Below are 13,121 nucleotides of genomic sequence, written 5' to 3'. Positions count from 1 at the left end.
TATGTAATAAATTTCATGCAATATTCTAAGTTTTTGAGATGTACTAGTATGTGCCTTTCACACCAGTAATTATTACCTATAAAAATGTAACAAATTTTGTGCCTTTATAGCTTTTGACAAGTCAATGTTTGTAACAAATGGTGGTGATAATCCAGATGTCACTCCGTCAAAGACACAGGAACTGAGCGTGGTGCGGAAAGAAAGCTTAACAACACCCCAAAGTTTATTGCTCTAAGTAACCCAGCTTTGTAGAACAATATACTAATATATGTATAATGTCTCAGTGGCTAAACTTTCACTTTATGTTGACCTGCCGTGCTAACCAACAGGTTTCTGTTGGTTTCAAAAGCAAACTGAAGCTGCCTGGCCTTCCAGTCAAACCTGCTGCAAGTAAAACACACCATTCAATGTTTTTCTTCTCACTTAGTCGATAAATAAAAGAAACTGACAGAAACTTGGCCCTGATCTCTTCAGCGTAGGGGACATTTCTTAAGAACCTGGTTACACCCTAGAGGTAATAACAGGTTACTTCCTTTATTCATTCCAGTTTGTGGGGGGTTGATGCCCTGCACCAGTGAAAAGCAACGCAATTGACAAGTGAAGTACGGCTGTTAATCTCCTCAGACAATGTGCTACAGTCAATTTAACGGGTTTTTGCCTGTTTGAACAGGTCCGGCTTCTCCATACCCACGAAGCGTCAAACCGCAACTTTTCACTTTCTTGCAACTCACCAGACTCCTGCATGAGAAGAGCTGAGTTGAAGAGTGCCAGTTTGTGGCGCGGGTTGAGCTCCAGGGCGCGGTTGAAATTCTTCAAGGCTTCAGACGGGTCTTTCATCTCGATGTTGACAATGGCGAGGTTGTACCAGAGGTCGGCGTTGGAGCTGTCGAGCTCCAGTGCGCGCAGGTATGCGTCCCGGGCTTCTGTCAGCTTGTTCATCTTCAGCAACAGCTCCCCTCTGTCGAATAAACAAACAAACTACATGAGGGCTGCAACTAATGATTATTTTCGTAATCGATTATTGTAATGATTAATCGATTACTCTAAATAAAAAAATAAAAAAAGCCGCCTCCTGCAGCTTTTTTTGTTGAACTACTTGAGCTTATTTTATACAATATTAAAAATACACTGAAATAAAGAAATAATTCCTTATTTTATATAAGAAAAAAATTTTTTTTTGCCTAAAATGGAATAAAATAGCATTCCTTTAGTGAACGCTTGAACATTTGTAGCAAAGGACGCACCTGCAGCTTAAAAACACTTCCAACATGTAAAAAACTATTTCAGCTTGATTTAACAGCAATACAGTGTAAGGCTGACCTGGTGATTAATTTTTGGATTAAACTATTAATAACTGGATAATGAAAAGTACTTAGTAGAAGATTATTTTTCGTAACATATACAATGAAGGATTCTTTAAGTCTTAAATGTAATATGTATTTATTTTACTCTGTAGTCTCTATACTCTGAGTTAACGATTAATCGATTACTAAATTAGTTGATGATTATTTAGAAGGTTTTATTAATTTTTGTTTTTTGTGATGTATGTAATAGGTCTGTCTTGTAAATGAGACAATGAGTCTCAAGAGAAACTCCTGTATAAATAAAGGATTAAATAACAATCAATTAATCACATTTCAGACCTAAACTACATGCTGGAAAGATGATCTAAAGACAAGAAATAATCTCGTTCCTCCTAAATGTTTGTAATTTGCCACGTTGGAACCAAAAACTCCCAACTTATTTTATTTGGATTTTATATAAAAGACCAACACAAAATAAGGTATAAAAAATACTAATTGTTTAAAATAGTTTCACAAAATCGGAAAAGTGTGGGGTCCCACCTTACTTTTATAACCCCACAAGAACCAAAATTATGGCGTACAGTAAAAACGCCATAATTATTTATGCTTTAGTCAATAGAGCATAAATCCAGCCCTTCCATGACAACCTCTGAGGTTTTTAGTAAACAAACAAGCATCATGGTGCCTGAGGAACAGAGAGGCAAGTCCTAACATTTTGACGTAGTTTAAAGTTGGGTTAGGTTCCGACACAATCGACTCGGAACTTTATACTGAATAGGGATGATGATACACACGCAGTTAAAAAAAACAGGGGGCTGTTAATCCAGCAGGAGTTGCAGTAAAAAACTCGCCTCCAATTAAGAATCTGCAGCAAGATTTTAAAATTTTCCTGCACTCAATGTGAGCTTGAGCTAAGAACTCTGTGCGGCTCTGGGACAGAAAAATCTAAATGAAACACTGACGTTTGCGGTTCTCAGGAGCACGAATACTTCCACAAACCACTTGCAGGGTCTTGGAAGCGAGTCGAGGAAAATCTTGCCTGCTGATGTAGGCTTGCTTGAAGTCGGGTCTCATGCTGATCGCCTGCCTGTACAGCTGATCGGCCTCCTCCAGCCGAGAGTCGTTGGCCCGGATCAGATTTGCCAGGTTTATGTAGACGTTAAGGTGATTGGGGGCCACACGTGTCGCGTACTTCTTACCCGGAATAACCTGATTACAGTAGGAGAGAAAATATTGTTGCACTAAATACGGAGGTGATGCATTCAACACAAGGAAGATTTATTGTTTTGCAGGAACAGACGGCTAATTTTGTATTCAGGTGTGAAAAGTCACTTTGATGTCAGATGTGCCATCTAGAGACAGATGGATTTCAACTTTAACAGTTGCATTAGAAAACGGAGTAATTAGGTAGGTGTGGTGTGCACTACAGTTAGGAAACGTAAAGAGAGTTCCTAGGAATCTAAAAAGACAGTTATGCATCCCCAGTCTTCATGCCAAATAGGTGGAGTTCATTTTTCTTGGGTGAATGGGGGCAAGCTGTGTTTGGTATTCCTTTGAATGGTGAATAAGATCACTCCCAGACAAAAATCATGACACACACAAACACAAGACAAAAGCTTCATTTGGTAAACAATCACATTCTGGAGAAATGCACTCAGCTTTATCGCAATAAGGAAATCAATTCTACGTGCAATGACGACTTACCTGTGGCATGAGGGACTTGGCAACCAGGTACGCTTCCTCTGCCTCTCTGGATTTGTTCAGGTTCTTGTACGTTCTTCCAACGTTCATGTGAGCACCAATGTCGTCTGTGGCAAGTGCAAACGTACGTTTTTGACAAAATCAAATCACATCGATTCAAAATTATCCCAAAAGGGAAAATAAATGTTGCCAAAACTCATACGATCTAAATATTTTCATAGTAGGGCTGGGAAATGTGACTTAAATGATAAAATCAATGATTTTGTTGTTGTTTTTTTCATACCAAGTCTGATTTTTGATGTTTTGTTAATTCTCCCTTTCTTTTCTTAAGATGAAGTTACAAACAGAAAATATTTTCAACAACTTCCTTTGATTTCAGTCATTCCCTCAGGGAGTTGACCTGAATTCAAAATGTAAAAACATAGTCATATGAAAAAGTTTGGTATTTAATGTGGCCAAATGCAAGGTGTTCTCCTATTTGAATCTCCTCTGAAGAGTGGCATCATGGGCACCTCAAAACAGCTCTGAAATGATCTGAAAACAAAGACTGTTCAACATAGTTGTTTAAGGGAAGGATACAAAAAGTTATCTCAGAGATTTCAGCTGTCAGTTTCCACTGTGAGGAACATAGTAAGGAAATGGAAGACCACTGGGACAGTTCTTGTTAAGCCCAGAAGTGGCAGGCCAAGAAAAATATCAGAGAGGCAGAGAAGAAGAATGGTGAGAACAGTCAAGGACAACCCACAGACCACCTCCAAAGACCTGCAGCATCATCTTGCTGCAGATGGTGTCACTGTGCATCGTTCAACAATTCAGCGCACTTTGCACAAGGAGAAGCTGTATGGGAGAGTGATGCGAAAGAAGCCGTTTCTGCAAGAACGCCACAAACAGAGCCGCTTGAGGTCTGCAAAAGCACATTTGGACAAGCCACCTTCATTTTGGAATAAAGTCCTGTGGACTGATAAAACAAAGATTGAGTTGTTTGGTCATAAAAAAGGCATTATGCATGGCAGGAAAAAAACAGCATTCCAAGAAAAACACTTGCTACCCACTGTAAAATTTGGTGGAGGTTCCATCATGCTTTGGGGCTGTGTGGCCAGTGCTGGCACTGGGAATCTTGTTAAATTTGAGGGTCGCATGGATTCCACTCAATATCCACAGATTCTTGAGAATAATGTTCAAGAATCACTTATGAAGTTGAAGTTACGCCGGGGATGGATATTTCAGCAAGACAATGATCCAAAACACCGCTCCAAATCTACTCAGGCATTCATGCAGAGGAACAATTACAATGTTCTGCATGGCTAGACCTGAATATCATTGAACATCTGTGGGATGATTTGAAGCAGGCTGTCCATGCTCGGCGACCATCAAACTTAACTGAACTGGAATTGTTTTGTAAGGAGGAATGGTCAAAAATACCTTCATCCAGGATCCAGGAACTCATTAAAAGCTACAGGAAGCGACTAGAGGCTTTTATTTTTGCAAAAGGAGGATCTACTAAATACTAATGTCACTTTTCTGTTGAGGTGCCCATACTTTTGCACCTGTCAAATTTTGTGTTAATGAGTACTGCACATTTTTTTTAGTCCAATAAAACTCATTTCAATACTGAAATATTACTTTGTCCATAAGATATTGGTGTTATCAAACTGAAATAGCTGTTGCAAATATCCAAATATTTAGAGATAAAAATAAATAAGATTAATAGGGGTGCCCAAACTTTTTCATATAACTGTACAAGCTGTAAAACATGCCTGTGGAACAAGACGGTAGGACCTGGGTGGGCCCAAAGTTGGTAAAAAAAGAAAAAAAAAGAAGAATAAATCAGATTTTCCAAAAAGTATATTTTCATAAACAGCTAATTCAAAGATGAAATTTCACAGTAGCAGGTCTTGATGACACTGTCAGTCAGCAGCTCTGCTAATCCACCTCATTTGTTTTGCCGCTCCTCTTTAAAATCTCCATCTGGCTGAAAGCCAAACACAGAGAATGGTACAGTATATGATCCTTAACCATTACAACTGATGGAAAAGATGGTTTGAACTTCCATCTCTGGTCCTGCTTTGCATATAACAACAAATTAACAACTGAAATGCAGAAATTTAGCTGCTTTGATTTTTTTTAATGTAAACTAATCTGATGCCTAATTACTGATGGTGTGATGCTTTTCAGAGGAGAACACACACAAGTCTTTGTGTGATTCAGAAAGCAAAATAAATCCTGCTGAGAACTATAATGAGCGGGCCAAACTTTGAACGGTGAGAAGAACCTGTTCCTGATGACTGCAGCAGGAAATCCTTACTGTGTTAAAGTGTTTGCATTGTTAATCTTGGGGAAACAGTTGTTGGTGGGGAACCGACAAAACTGGATGATGTCCCAGCTGATGACAGGCTTCCTGAAAGCGGAGGAATGGGAAGAATCCTCCAGCCCAAATGAAAAGGGCCTAAAGTATTTCACCTGCACATTTGCTGTAGAATGCTGAAGTGTAGCTTTGTCTGCTCAAAATGAAGACACATAATGGATCGCTGGATGGCTCTTCACCATGTGAGGAGAGACGACATCAAGAGCCACTAGAAATGGATTTAATGCACCAACAGTCGTTTCTTTCAACCCCTTCATCAAAATGGCCTCATTCACTAGGACAAAACACTCTTACATGTTTACTTGGGTGCCATTATCCACAGTTTAAATTTAAACTGGCCCTGATTCTTTTCATGTCTCTTGGGTTTGAAATAATAACCCGCTTGTGTTTTCTTGTGATTTTATCCGTCCTATTTTTTGAGGGCAACAGGAAGTTGCAGTTGATGATATAAAATGGCAATTGATGATATAAAACGTACACCACAGCAACATGTACTTTTGACTGAGGGAACATCATACCACCAACAGAAGTTCAAGAAAGTTACTTTTACATAATACAGCCAATTAAGTACCATTTTGGTGATATGTGTGATAATTTCTGGATGTAAAGAAACATAACTGCAATGTAATGTAAGTCAACAACAGCAGTGTATATGACACAACAAAAAAGGTCAATGTCTCGATAACGTGTCTTGTGTACCCCTAAGTTCTTGTGAGTAGCATTTCTTTAACCCTCTGATGAAAAAAAAGTCAAATTGAGCCAAGCATTCTGCTCAGAAATGAGCTTTCATAAGTGCAGCTGGCATTGTGAAACCTCGAGAGCCACCATCCTGCAACTTTCAGATGCATCCCTGCTTCAACACACCTGAATCAAATGAATGGCTCGTTATCAGGCCTTTGTAGAGCTGATCCCGATCTGTTGGAGTAAGGATACTTCTAAAACTTGCAGGATGGTGGCTCTCGAGGACTGGACTTGGCCACCCCTGCTATAGCGACTTCAGTTTCTGTTGACTCTACGATACCGATAAAAACAAACAAACAAAAAAACAAAACAATGGATAACTTGTTTCTCTGAAACACTCAGAACAAAGCAAAACATCTGCGGTCTGAGTCTACCACATGTAAGATACCATCAGTTTATTGAAAAATGCCAAATGATTTAAAGATGTCTCATTGAAGTCTCTCACCTGGCTGGACACGAGTGGCTTGGAGAAAATACCGCAGAGCCATTGCATAATTGTTTTGGTTCTCTAAAGCATGGCCGACATTATTCCACAGCTTGGCGTTGTTCTTGTTAACCTGAAATAGCACACAAGTTTAATAAACAAAAAAGCTTTCAGAGATAAGCTGATTGATCAAAGCTGTGTTATCTATTAAATTCTCTAACGACGTTTTTCATCACAAGATAATTAAAGTTTTGTTTGAACACTGGAAAACTGCCAAAATACTCCAGAATCTAAGCTTTTACCTTCAGGGCAGAGGTGAACAGGGTATATTCCGACTCCCAGTCCCAGTTCCTGTTGAAAGTTTTCACTGCATGTGTGGTGAGCAGCACACCAATCATCAGCCAGGAAATCTTCCTTAATTGTCTGTGAGTGACAGTTTTATTCAGACTTTAAAGCACTTTCGTTTTGGCCATGATGCTGAAAAAAGATGCTGATGATTTAAAGCTCAAGTGCTTAGAAATTCTGCATTTTAATACAGCCCACACCGCTATGTTTTTACTATATTAGTTTCTGTTTACAAGTCTCGTACAGGCACTGCAAAATAATAATGCTCCAAGTGTTTCTTAGGGAAGACATTTTACACTGCAACATGGAGAAGAAGGCATTCTGGTCAAAAGTGATGCAAGACCTGGAATGCACCAAAGCACCTTACGTTAGCTGCGTCTCCATTACATATGTGCGGAAATCTTGGTTTGCATTCTGCTAATGTTGAAAAAACTCAATTTCCCAATTGCAGTGTTTCCAATAAATAAGAAAGAAAAATAAAATCATACGTGCATAAGTTTGTTCACCATACATCATTTAAAATCATGGCAGCGACGGATGTAAGCATTTACGTGAGATATATTCGTAATTCAGCCGTGGCGCTAGAGCTCATCATTTATCAGCCATCAGAGGAAATGTCTGCGTTTTAATCAGGAGTGACAAGCCCCGCCTACTTGGAGTGGCTACACATGCGACATTTTGGGGAAACTGTAGTCAGAGATTTTACACAAGAGCTATGGATTCAACACATTTGAATGACAAATTAAATTATCTATGAACTATGTGATGCTGTGAGAGCTCTGGTGGAGCCAGTTGCATGTAGTCTGAAAAAATAAATAAAAACAATCCATTGTCCTCCTACCATTTCCCATCGTCTTCTTAGTCTTTTCCACTAGTAGTAACAAATGGCTATTTAGCAAGTGACTCGTGTGATGTGAAAAAATTGTTTCTGTTGCAGTTTTATGAAATATATCTATTTCGATACAAATGAAAAAAAAAATCACCTCAATCTAGAACAAAGACTATTTATCGAAAAATTTTCAAAATTGACGCCTTTTCTCTAAATTTGTTTTCATAATTTCAATTTGTGCAATTCTGTGGTTAATGGAAACACGGCTACTAAACACTAAACCTAAAACTGGGGCCAACAACTCATCAGACATGATCTTTACAGCAGCTCCACCACTGTACAACTTTCAAGCAAATGCACTACTTTGTGCTCGCACATTCACAATCAATAAGGTTAGGTTTTGTGACTTTGAACATTTATGTGTTTTTTTGTATCTAATGCCTGCATATGAATTGTCTTAACATTATAGAAAGACATGATACAGAAGGGAGAATTTGTAAATTGCAAATCAAGACTTCCAACAAAACAGAAAAGCAATTCTAAAAACAGACGTATTTTGGGTTAGAGAAGGGGAAATACGCTCTTTCATTTTAGTAATTGCTTAAATACCTGTTAATTTGGAGAGCTACTTACTCTTTATGTGAGACAATCTTGAATCCATGTGCTACAAGAACACAGAATCCCATACTGGGAACATAAAGTACCCTCTCTGCAACAACAAACCCCACAGGGAAGAAGAGGTTGGACGCTGGAATGAAGGGCAGGACGATCAAAGACAAGGCCTGTGAAAAAAAAACCCCACACACAACAGATCAGTCATTTTGTCTAAAAGGTATAAAACAAAGGCTCAACCTTTATTAATGCTAGTTCTAATAAAGATCTGCTTCCAGAGCTGACACTGTTGTCTCAAGAGTTTAAGATGAAGAGACGGTTACTTTTCCAAACGGATAAATCTATTTTTCACCAGATGACTAAACCTTTCTCCAGAAGAACTTTAACTCATGCATCTAAAAGAAATTTCACTAAAGATTTAATGAATCAACTTTGGAATAGTGACTTCCCTCTTGGAAAGCACCCTCATATAATGATGTTAAGCTCTCTTTGCTTTGCTGTGCAGTGACAGTGATGTTCCAGCTTTTTCCCAGCTTATGACAGGCTTGATGATTGGTGGTTCTTGGGTTGCTTCTAATCATTTTAAGCAATTCCTGGACAAAATTGGCTGTGTCAAAAGATCAATTATCCAGAAGATGCATAAACAATAGCTTTGGAAAAAGCAAAACGTTAGGCTTCTGGAATGGCCCTGACTTTACATCTATTGAGAATGTAAGGAGGATGCTTCAAAGCCAGGCCCTTAGCAGTAGCTGAGATGAGTTCTACCATTTATTTTAAGAATAGTGGTCAAATATTCAGTCAGAATTATGCAAACAAATAGTTGATAACTACAACAGGACTGCAGTGTCTTTGTAACTTCCATAAAAAATGATAAAGTGGGTGTATGAATGTATTAGAGTCTTTCAATTCTGGCAAAAAACAACAACAACAACAAAAAAAAAACATGGCAGAAGGGAACCACTATTATTGGTAAACAAGTTTGGAAAAGGAGGGAATTTTAATTCTTATGTTTTTTTCCATGTTATCGTAAAAACAAACCAGAAGGTGTTGGTGGGATGTTTGCCGGATTGGACCAGAACCAAACAGTGTTTTAATCCACTTAAGTCCACTTTAGGCCTCTGAATAGTATGTGCTGCACACAGTTTCGGGCAATTGCTACTCAAAACTTTCCATTCTACTCTCTGGCGTCCAAGATCAAGTCCCTGCTCTTTGCAGATTATGTGGTTCTGTTGGCTTCATCGGACTGCGATCTCAGGCTTCTACTGGAGCAGCTGACAGCGAAGCGGTTGAGATGAAAAGGAGCAAGTCCAAATAGTTTATACCCAAAAAAAGGTACCCTTTCCGGGTCAGTGACGAGGTCCTGTCTCAGGTGGAGGAGTTTTAGTATCTTGCAATCTTGTTTATGAATGATGGAGCATCTACAGTGATGCGGTATCTTTAACGGTCTTGGTAAAAGCAGAGGTGAAAGGTGAAGCTCTTAGTTAATCAGTCAATCTACGTTTCAACGCTTGTTTATGATCACAAGGTTTGGGCAGTAACCGAAATAACGAGATTGCAGATACAAGCAGCCGAAATGCATTTCCTCCATAGGGTGTCAGGGCTCTCCCTTAGAGGTGGACTGAGAAAGTGACCATCTTGGAGGGACTCAGAATAGAAATGCTTGTCCTCCACATCGAAAGGAGTCAGTTTAGGCTCTTCCCATTGGTGAGGCACGTCCCAATGGGAAGACTTGCAGAGGAAGACCCAGGACATGCTGGAGGGACAGGGACCAAGTTTCTCGGCTGGCCTGGGAACGCCTTTGGATTCCCCGAGAGGAGCTGGAACAAGTGGCTGAAGAGAGGATGTCTGAACCTCTCAGCTTGAGCTGCTGCCTCCATGACCCAACAAAAGCAAAATATAATGAATGGATGGTGTTACACTTAATGTTTTCCTAAATTTATGCTTATCCTAACTGATCATCAACATGGACTTTTAGATTTCAATTTATTAGACAAATTGATACAAACCTTTCCTAAATAAAATAGCATTTTCCAACTACAGTAATAAAAAGCAGAGGAATTCCAGAAATTTAGACTTCAGGCAAAAGCTCAGCAGTCACTGTGAGAAACAATGTTGCAAAGCAGGGTTTTCCCAGAGAACAGCAGCTTCTGAGTGGTGTCTCATACTCCATGTGAGACAGCTGGCAACCTTGCAAAGATGCTAAATAGGTTGATGTGGTATGACATTGTTACGCAACGTAACACAAAATGCTCCTAGCAAACCAGAGTAAACACTACACAAGTCATAATTGAGTTTATTTAGTGTTGATTTGTGTTGCTTTTTCTAAAAATGAAGGACTAAGGAAGTTCACTGACCTTCAACTATGAGAGCCATAAGACTGTTGCACAACAAATGCTAATTTTTTTTCCGTATCCCACAGTGAACAACCACCACCCATGTTTTCCTTTTAAATTCAAGCAAGAGCCTATCTTTTATTGCTGGCAAATTGTTTTTTTTCCTCCCAACCCCCATTTGTTTTCATCTCAGTTTCTGATGCAACACTTTAGAGCAGAAAGCAGCAGCCAAAATGAATTAAAACCAGAAGTTCTATAGAGAATTAGTCAGACAACAGTGCACAGTAGGGTAATAAAATTAGTATTTGGCGAATTAAGCCAGTTTTAAGCCTTATTTAGTATGTTCCAAGAAAAAAAAAAAACACACACAATTCTCTTCTGCATCTTTTAAGCTGTGGACGTGCCTGTGGACACAAGGAACCACTTTCACTGATGCTTTTGATAGTTTTTGCCCTAAAACAGCATGCCATGTAAAAGCACAACAGGAATTCTGTCCTTTAACTATTTAATTTCAAGCACTATTCAGTTCAGTTTAAAGAGCTTAAAGTTAATGCAGTCATGACAGTAAAGAAGGGAGAGAATGGCATAAAGTGTTTCAGTGGTAAACAAGATATGAAACTCTTTGATGCTTTAAATTGTTGGACAATCATAGCCATGTGAAAAGAACAAGTGTGGTGTTATCTGTATGTTAAAATGAGCTTTGTCTCCAACATGCCGCACCAACGTGTTGACTCGGGTGAATTTGACAGGTGGATTGGCAAGATACTGGGTGGTTCATATGTTGTGTTCCATAAGATTCCAGCTAGCGTGGTGCAAATTATTGCAAACTCACTGTTATCAGAACATCACTCTGCCAAGTATGCATGCTTGTAATAAATGTTGGCTTATTGTCTATGTAGGGTTTTTATTCTGGAAATATTTTGGGAGACATTTTTTATGTAATGCAGCTAAAACATTTTAGCTGCATTAAGTCATTAAGAATATGAGAAATACTTGAAGACTTGCTATTTGTCAAATCCTAATATTAATTTTTCTGATAATTCAGTTTTCTTCCTGCTTTGCTCTGGAATATAATCTGCTGTACCCCCAGATGAACTATGCTTGTATGGATTTTAATTTCACTTTTTTTTAACAGATTGAAATTACTCTGAACACAACCAATGCTCAACCTGAAAGTCACAAGAAAAACAACAACAAAAAAAGGCCATGTAAAAGCACTTCTAGGTGCATCTGTGCGAATATGAATCAATTTGCGTTCAAAGTGTTTGCATAAGAATGTAGATGAAGCGACCACAACTTCCTCTCACCATGATAACCGTCTTGGCTGAGCTGTGTTTGGAGAACACGCTGTAGTGGGCGAGCAGGCACAGGAACGTGTAGAAGGCCACAGTGGCTAGGTTCCGGACGTCCAGAAGGGACTCCACCAGAGGAATGGTGCCCATGGTCCAGTCGCAGCACAGCTCTGAGGGATTCAGCAGCAGCCACGCGTTCACAGGGAGCAGATAGTTAAAGGTCAGCTGCCTGCTGGGAGTGGGACTGACAGCTGCCGGGTTATCAAATCTACGAAGAAAAAGGCCACAGAAGACATTTGCTTAGCTATTACTGCAAAGGGGGAAAATGGAGATCATGCATAAGAGCTGCATAATAAACATCCAGAAAATGGCAAAACACCCGAAACAGAGTTCCTTAAAATCACACCTAAAAAGCCACCTGTGTAGAGTGGATTAGAAGCAACTGGGACATTGATGAATATATTTGATGTGTATTTGCTTGATGACGGCATTTGACATTTAATTACTTATTTATCACAAATCAAATTGTTAATCCAACATTGGATACATTAATCCAATGTAAATTCCAAGTTTTCCTACTACGATGCAGGCTTATATAACAGTAATCCAGAACTAATTTATGTAACTAGCTACATTTACTCAATTACAGTTACCTGAGTAACTATTTTGGGGGAAAAAACGTTTTGGATCATATGTACCGCTCTGTCTTTTTTTAACTTTTACTTGAGAAATATTATTATATAGTTATTTTTGCTTAAGTAAACTTTCTGGATACTGATAGTAACTTCACTGAATGAGGGACAAACATGTTTTAACCAAAAATGCACCAGACATTGACCTACAGTTTGTTAGAGTGAGATCTCTTGTTCTTACACAAGCTTTGTTTCCTATCTTTAGAGTCCAAGAAGATCCAGTAAACACCATATACTGTCACTGTGTTCTAACATCTACTGAAGACATAACCTTCTGTAAGTATTAGTTTAATTAGTTTTATATTGAAAAAATATATATATTTGGAAAAGTGTTACTTCTGACTAAATGTGTTATTTTGTCACTATGTTATTTATGTATACATATATTTCTTCATTTTACCCTAAGCTGAATTTGCTCATAATCTTATGTAATTTTTTATGGCTGACGTCTTAAAAAAATGAAATGTTATGATTAGTTACTCA

The 13,121-nt window shown here is 38.7% G+C and overlaps 1 protein-coding gene across 1 annotated transcript in view; it reads right to left on the bottom strand.

The window, feature by feature from the left end:
- The window catches only part of tmtc3 (transmembrane O-mannosyltransferase targeting cadherins 3), a 50,541-nt gene that overhangs the window by 2,907 nt on the left and 34,513 nt on the right, over positions 1-13,121 (bottom strand). Inside the window, exons 7-13 of the mRNA XM_014970006.2 lie at positions 11,962-12,214; positions 8,343-8,491; positions 6,838-6,958; positions 6,557-6,668; positions 3,009-3,112; positions 2,344-2,513; positions 732-958 (exon numbers count right to left, since the gene is read on the bottom strand). Of these exons, the coding sequence (XP_014825492.2) occupies positions 732-958; positions 2,344-2,513; positions 3,009-3,112; positions 6,557-6,668; positions 6,838-6,958; positions 8,343-8,491; positions 11,962-12,214 (1,136 nt within the window). The remainder of the gene's footprint in view (positions 1-731; positions 959-2,343; positions 2,514-3,008; positions 3,113-6,556; positions 6,669-6,837; positions 6,959-8,342; positions 8,492-11,961; positions 12,215-13,121) is intronic.

The sequence above is a fragment of the Poecilia mexicana genome, unplaced genomic scaffold, assembly GCF_051168715.1.
Source record: "Poecilia mexicana isolate PSO_F unplaced genomic scaffold, ASM5116871v1 scaffold_6, whole genome shotgun sequence".
In the NCBI taxonomy this organism is placed as follows: Eukaryota; Metazoa; Chordata; class Actinopteri; order Cyprinodontiformes; family Poeciliidae; genus Poecilia; species Poecilia mexicana.
Note: the sequence above shows the minus strand (reverse complement) of the source record. Positions and strands in the feature narration are given on the sequence as shown.